Raw genomic sequence first — 8,225 nt, 5'->3', positions numbered from 1 at the left:
GTGTGTGTGTGTGTGTGTGTGTGTGTGTGTGTGTGTGTGAGCAGAATTTTAGTATAGAAAATAATAAACCTTTTCACTCTGACTCCTTTATCATTTCAAACTACCTCCACACGATTCCCTTAATTTACGAAGGACATTGAACAGTGATGGGGTTAAATAAGGCTATGTATTTATCTAGTGCAGTCTTCCCTACACTTAATGAATCTTCTGGCAGCTGGAAAATATTATTTAAAAAAAAAGTCCTCTGGCTGAGATGGTCCGGCATAACCAGTAATGTAAAAGATCTATGAGTGAAATGATTTAAAAATTAGTCAATCAGCTGAGAGTGTAACCTTAATACTGGAACTCATTATTATTATTATTATTATCATCATCATCATCATCATCATCATTCTCCCTCATACATGGGGTGGAAAGGAAGACGCCATAAACAGGTACACGAAAGCACAAATTAGGACAGCTATCAACAGTGTCCAGTGAAGCAGGCTATATATCCATTCATTTACCCTTCACAACCATTCAGCACCAAGCCCATTAATTTAGGATAATTCACAGCCATTTAGGTCAGCTTACGGCAATCCCAGGCACAATCAAGACCCAGCCAGTTCATTTCAAGACCATTTCAGACAATACTCGTCCCTTCTGGTCCAGCAAGTCGATTTAGGACTATGTGGGTGTAACCAGGTCAGGTACATGAAAACGTGGGGTAAAAATCAAACTTGTTGGAGCAAATAGTTTCTGAGATACAACATTTAAGGCGTTTCAGGTACATTTAGGTCCACGGAAGTCCATTAACACAAAAAAGTCTTAGATCATGGTTACGTTGGCGTGTCTGAAAAATTATCCCTACCTGTGCAATACTGTCTTTAGCTAAATCGATTAAAATTTTCCAGGACTGAGTGAAAGAATGGCGACAAATAAGCGGGATGGGACGAGATGGTGGTGGATGGTAGTTCAAGACGGGGAAGGTATACCCTGCGAATTATTGGCGTTGTATGTACTTTCATTCCAAAAAATATCATCCTAGGGTATTTCAGTCCATCAATATATTCCTTCTCTCGACTTTCCTGTACGGCTGACTGCTGGAGAGTTGGAAGGGAAGGGAGATCTTTTGCTGTGTTATGCTCTTCTTGGATGTAGCCAGTTACGGTATAAAAAGGAGAGAATAACTAGAGCGAATCGTTAGGTTTGTGTCAGCTGTGTAATTCTCTCTCTCTCTCTCTCTCTCTCTCTCTCTCTCTCTCTCTCTCTCTCTCTCTCTCGATATATCAAGATCCACACAATTTACCCCTTATCCGAAGCGAGAAGACATCTAAGCGAAATTGCCTCCCTTTGTGGGCGGATGGGATTGGAATGGGTAGAATAAATTGAGAGCTAGCTTTTTTTTTCACTCTCCCCCCCCCTCTCTCTGTCTCTCTCTCTCTCTCTTGCTTTAATCTTGGTCTGAATTTACATGCCTTCTCCATTCTTCCCTCTCTGTTATTTTCTTTGTCATATTCTCTCTCTCTCTCTCTCATAAACGCACACACATTCACGCGCACGCACCATCTTACAACATGACTACTCTCTATCCATCTCTTACCTTCACACACACACACACACACACACACACACACACACACACACATTACCATTGTCTCATCGGCCTCTTTATATTAACTGTTGTATTACTGGTGACACAGAGGCTTCGTAGCATTCTATCTTGGCAACTTATTTAGCGTACAACTCCCTAACATTCTTCTGTGAGCTATTTATTTTTGTATATCGACAGTGTTTGAATTAATAATGTACAAGAGGATACTGAGGTGTAATACAGAGATTAAGTCGCTGAGTAAGAGATATAACGAAGCCTTCAAAGCTAATCAGAATATGGTCCTCACAATCCATACAAGGCGATATTAACATTTCATATTCACAAAGGAACTGACTTGAAAGAGGCGCCAGGCAGCTTCCTAATCCAATGAAAATACGACCCTAATCCCGGATGTAACCCTCCCCCTCCATATTCAATCCCGTCCCCATCTTCTCCCCTCCCCCTCCAACCCCTTCCCACACCACCGTATTCCTCCTCAATGCCCACCGCACCCCACCCCAAGTCCCTTATTCTTTCCCAATGCCCACCCCACCCCACCTCAAGCCCCTTATCCTCACAAACCCTGTCCTCCCTCCCCCACTCCACTTTCTTATTCAGGACTGGTACAGCCAAGAATAACAGTAACGCCACCCTTAGGTCCCGTGCACACGATCAGCGGCCACTTGTAGTGCTGGAGCATGGCAACAGAAAGTGCGTGGGAAATGACTGCGTAGAAGTGAAGAGCCGAAGCAGCAACCCTGATTCTGATCCACTGTTTATAGAGTCATTGGTCCTCATTCTCCAGAACTGATGAGTAGTGCGTTCGGACACCACAGGCGCCCACTGATAATGTTAACGCACAGATGTGGCTAGTATGACGCAACAAATAGCTAGGTGTGATGGCCAAATATTTTACTTTAATGAGTGGCAAAACAGAAAATAATAATAGAAGATAAAAGTTACGAAAAGAAAAAAAAATCTAATTACCAAACGTTTACTATGCCCTCGGTGGTTCCATAGGGCCCGAGGCTGGGTTATCGTGGTCCAGTTCACTAAGTACCTGCGCCCTGTATTCTCCGTGGCATTTAAATAAGGTATAAACACTTCCCACCATCTCTGAGATTTGAACCGTGACACGTTCATCATGCTCTTCCCCAACCCAAGACTTCTACCAACCACGACACCCAAGCCATACAGCACACAGGAACAAAATTTTTCATCCTGTGTTTCAGCGTGTTAAAGAAGAGAAACAGATGCTATATAACAGTGCTTCTCTTTTGACAATACTCTATACTGAACAAGGGATACAACTGGTAGACTTTCATGCTAGTAATCTTGTCGGCAATCTCCTTTATTACCCATTGCCAGACGCACAATCTCATACCTTAAGCAAAGATACGACAATAGCAATACCACTAGGCCTGTCTTTCACATTTTATCGCCGCTCCCACCCACCAGTTCAAGCTACCCTCCTAATACACACCTCATATTTGCCCTTCCACCTCTTTTCATTTCTCACTGCCCCATTTTGTTAAGACAGAACAGTGCAGTATTATCCAGTTCCGTAAATCAAGTTCACTTCCCTTCTAGCAGGTGGTCTTTAAACCATTGACCCCCCTCCTCACCTCCACTTCGCACCCCACCATCACACTCCAGGACACTACAACACACTCCAAGACACTACAATAACACTTCTCGCACACACCTTCCGCCAACATTACAGTATCTCTTTGTAATCAATTAACTTTTATATCAGAGTATTATTTTCAACTAATTCTCTTTCTCTCTTTTATACACACACACACACACACACACACACACACATACACACTATATATATATATATATATATATATATATATATATATATATATATATATATATATATATATATATATACGGTATACACAACGACAATGGTGGCTTTATGAGGCAAATCCCTTCATTCAGAGCTGCCCCTCTCCTCTCCTTCATCTTCTCTATTCAAAACCCTCCTCTGTCTGGCTCACGCTCTCTCCTCTCTAATCCTTCTCACACCGTCTCTCATCTTCACTGTTGTATCTTCCTCTTCCTCCCCTTTCCTACCTTCACTTCTATCTTTCATCCCATCCTTTCTCTGATATTTCCTCTTCCTTCCTCCACTGCAATGTTCCCATCTCCTTCTCTCGAACAGCGAATCGCCTCTCTCTCTCTCTCTCTCTCTCTCTCTCTCTCATTTAAAAGGGAAGGCTATTATCATGTTACTAAAACTAAAATATAAATGAAAAATGTATGTAAGTTTTTTATTAACAACAGCTTACGTTTATGTCGCTTACAATACCTTTATGTCCACGCAGCTTGACGTTATTCAATCCTTCTTTGTATGCCTGAAAGAGAGAGAGAGAGAGAGAGAGAGAGAGAGAGAGAGAGAGAGAGAGAGAGAGAGAGAGAGAGAGAGCAATAACTTCACCTCACAACCTGTCAGCACCACTACACATTCATTACGCCAAAACACACCACTCGAAAAACACACCTGACAGACACACGGCACAACAACACCATCACAGACGCTGAAACACACCCTACCTACCACCACACTAACAGCACCATCACACCACCACACACTACACCCTACCTACCACCACACCATCACACACCACAGTCACACAACGCACCCTCTCTACCACCACACGTCACAGCCACACGATACACCCTCCCTATCACCACACCAACAACACCATCACACCACCACACACCACAGTCACGCAACGCACCCCACCACCAACTATGGGTTGTACTTTAGATGGCATTAGTGGCTTCAAACACCTATTCCTCAGCGATTTATTTAGCATACTACACCTTAACACCCTCTTGTATGCTACTTATATCGTTTTAGTATCAACAGTTTGCATCAATAACATACAAGAGGATACTAATTTGAAAAGAGCAGAAAAAATCGCTAGGAAAGGGGTGTTAAGAATTTCCAAAGCCACATTCTCACACCACACCTCTCTATTACTACCACATTGCCAATACCACACACCCGACTACCACAACACCACTACCATACCACCTCCACACAACTCTCCAATCCTACCACACTACCACACCATCCTCCCACACCACATTACCCTACCTCACCATCTCCTGACAACACTTCAATCCTACCACACCATCAAACCATCCCCCGACATCACATAATCCTACCACATCCTACCACACACTCCTACCACACCATCAAACCATCCCCCCACATCACATAATCCTACCACATCCTACCTGACATCCTACCAAACTACCACACAGGTGAGAGCGCCACACTGCCGAAACCAAACACGGCGTGGACAAATTCCTCGTCTGGCGCCACAAAAGAGTAATTAATGGAAAGAGAAATGGCGGGCAGTGGTTTGACAATTAGTGTGCCGGACTGCCTTCCCTGATGGCTTGTTAGTGGCGGTGGTGAAGGTGGGCTGGGAAAAGCACGCTTGGGGGAAAAGACATACATGGCTACGAAAATACACCGAAGAAAAAAAAACATACACAAACATTTATACACGCATATGTCCACAGAAACACACACACACACACACACACACACACACACACACACACACACACACACACACACACACACAAATAAACATACGAAGAACCATACAAAAAAAAACGAAGAGAAACGCAGATGCACAAAGGCAGAAATGTGACTCAATGAAGCACCATAAAAACGATCAAACATTCAGAAAGAGAACCATACACATAGGCACTGTGGGAAGCAATGTTGAGAGAGAGAGAGAGAGAGAAATATTCCATAAACACAAACACTATAACACCATTCACTCACACAGAAAGATTCACACAAAAAAATGAAGACTGATCAACACACACACACACAGGTGCCAGTGAAAGCCGATTGAGAGCCGTCAGTCGGAACAAGGGCGCCAATAACAAAAGAATGATTAATACCGCTAAAGTGAGCATTACGAACAACAGAGGCGACGATGAAAATTTGTAGTTTCAATCTGCCTCTGTATAAAGCTGATGAAATATAATACAAAACAGAGTGAGTGATGGAAAAAAACTGCACACAACAAATCCTTCAATATGGCGCCGCTTTTGTCACCGTATTCCTGCTTCTGCCAAACAAATATATTCATTTTAAGAAGTCTCTCTCGTTGTCAAGGGGGTCACGGAGATGTTTCACTTACCTCACCAAAATAAACCTCCCCAAAGCTGTATAAAGCTATGCCAAAAGCAATGATAAAAGGCGTCATCGCACCAAACGTTAATGATGTTATGACACGTGAGAAGGACTGATGACAATTAGAGGGACTATTAACCTTTTAGCTGCCAGCACACGTTTATATTAATTTATTTACTGATCTACTGCCACCAGACGATTTTATTCAACTTCAGGAATTATTCAACTTCTGAATTAAATCGTCTGGAAGCAGCAAGGATACATTACACCTGACTATGGAGCGGAAGGTGTTAAAGAAGTGCAGACAGACTGCCAACCTTCCGAATGTCACCAGATATACCCGATCAAGCCTGAATGTCATTTTCTGATTTACCCGATCAAGTCTGAATATCACCTACCGATCTGCCTGATGTCTGAAACCCTGGATACCTAAATACTGCCGGGGTATACCTCAACAGCGGCGATATAATCCAATACAGCGATAAAATAACCCAATAAAGGACGGCTATAACGCGATAAACCCAGCACAATATGATGCAGACTTTTCTTTCTCCTTCCCACCTCCAATTTGTAGTCAGTTTGGGGAGGTCTCGTGTAGTAAAGGCGATACTGAAGGCTTTGTCTAATCCCTCCAGGTTGAAAAAGTCCCTCCATATCTGAACTATACTGACTGTTGGTGGGGAAAAACTGTACTGAATGGGATAACAACAGATTCTGAATGCCTGTATAAACCAATACAATAGCCAGATAAAGTGCAGTTAATCCCTTCGATCCAATTACCCTTGTGTGTGTGTGTGTGTGTGTGTGTGTGTGTGTGTGTGTGTGTGTGTGTGTGTGTGTGTGTGTGTGTGTGTGTGTTTTCTAGCTACCGTCAGACGACTGTAGTAAAATGAAGAGAAACCTTTTGCACTGAAGAAGTAAATGAAGATCACATTTACCTTCAATAAAAATATATATATTTTAGCGTAAAAACATTTGGCAACAGAGAATCAAACTTCAAGTCACAGAAAGGAAAGGGCTAAAACACGACACCCATTAACCCCTCCAATCCCTCAAATACGATGTCTTTATATATATGCTATAGGCCATATTAATACCATCAGACGATTTTATACTACTGAATTAAGTACAGTGGTGAAGGAGTAAATGGAGGTTATATCGGACCCCTTTAACCAATCATGTCATTCCTTAGATCATCCGCCAGTAGCAAAAAATAAAATAAAATAAATAAATGAATAAATAAATAAATAAACCACCACTGACGTTCTCCTGCTGAAAGGGTTAAATCAGGGGTTCCCTACAATCTCATGCACCCCTTGATTTATCCCGTCAATCCAGTAAAGTATTTTCTATTTTATTCTTGCTCTCTGCAGGCGAAAACCAGCTTTGGGGAGATTACTAGGGCTGGGGGTGATAGATGCAGTATTGTCTTGATCTGCACCTTCTCTACCAGAGGCTATTCTAAGCTGAATATAATCGACAGGCAGTGGCATGGATAAACATATAAACGACATCATCGGATGGAAGGGGTTAAAGCAACTGAGTACAACTGCACACATACTTACAAAAAAATCCCGATCCAACACCGACACACCCTACACTCCGCCGATACACCCCGATAAACAGGCCGATACACCCCGATAAAGTCCATACCTGTTCCCTAGACTGCTCCTCGATGACCATCTTCACCTCGAGGGACTGGCGGGTCTCGAGGAAGGCCCGACGGTGCTTCTTGTCCGCGAAGAAGTAGGACATGAGGCCGAGGAGAGTGGCGGCAGAGACGAGGACGAAGTTGGCACACACCTGAAAAGACAGTGAGTGAGTGAGTGAGGGAGTGAAGGAAGGAGGGAGGGAGGGACGGAGGAAGGGGTGATGAGTGAAGCAGGGAATGTGGAGAGGGAGAGGTCAGGAAGTGTGGCAGCCGAGAGAGAGAGAGAGAGAGAGAGAGAGAGAGAGAGAGAGAGAGAGAAAGAGACCTAAGACATAAGATCCAACAGAAGCAGCCGTCACCAGCGAGAAGTTAGTCACCACATGGGAGACAGAAAGTGAGAAACTGAGAAAGTGAGTGAGAATGGCGGGGGGGACAGTGAAAGATAGTGAGAGAGGGTGCGGTGGTCAGAAAAGATTTATGTTTGTGTGAGAAAGATTGAGTGGGAAAGAAGGGAGGAGGGGGAGGGAGGGAGGGGAGAAAGAGTGATACACAGAAAGAAGGCAGAGAAGAAAAGAGACAAGGACGAAAGAGAAAAAAAACAGAGGTAGAGAGGGACGGAAAATATAGAGAAAAATGAAGAAAAATGGAAAAAGAGGGGAGGGGGGGGGAACAAGGGAGAGAAATACAGACAAAAAAGAGATGGGAAAGGTGGGAAGAAATGGAAAGTAGAGAAAGTGAGGATGGGAGGGAAAAAAATTAGACAGATAAAGAAGAAAACAATGAGGAATCGAGGGAGGGAAGAGGGGACGGAAACAGAAAGAAAA

The 8,225-nt window shown here is 43.3% G+C and overlaps 1 protein-coding gene across 1 annotated transcript in view; it reads right to left on the bottom strand.

The window, feature by feature from the left end:
- Window positions 1-8,225, bottom strand: part of LOC145413282 (adenylate cyclase type 3-like) — a 186,824-nt gene that overhangs the window by 111,078 nt on the left and 67,521 nt on the right. Inside the window, exon 2 of the mRNA XM_080283011.1 lies at window positions 7,404-7,553. Within this exon, the coding sequence (XP_080139137.1) occupies window positions 7,404-7,553 (150 nt within the window). The remainder of the gene's footprint in view (window positions 1-7,403; window positions 7,554-8,225) is intronic.

Source organism: Coenobita brevimanus, chromosome 95 (genome assembly GCF_032717465.1).
Source record: "Coenobita brevimanus isolate Jiangsu-jjx chromosome 95, ASM3271746v2, whole genome shotgun sequence".
Lineage (NCBI taxonomy): Eukaryota > Metazoa > Arthropoda > Malacostraca > Decapoda > Coenobitidae > Coenobita > Coenobita brevimanus.
This window is presented reverse-complemented; position numbering and strand designations above follow the sequence as displayed.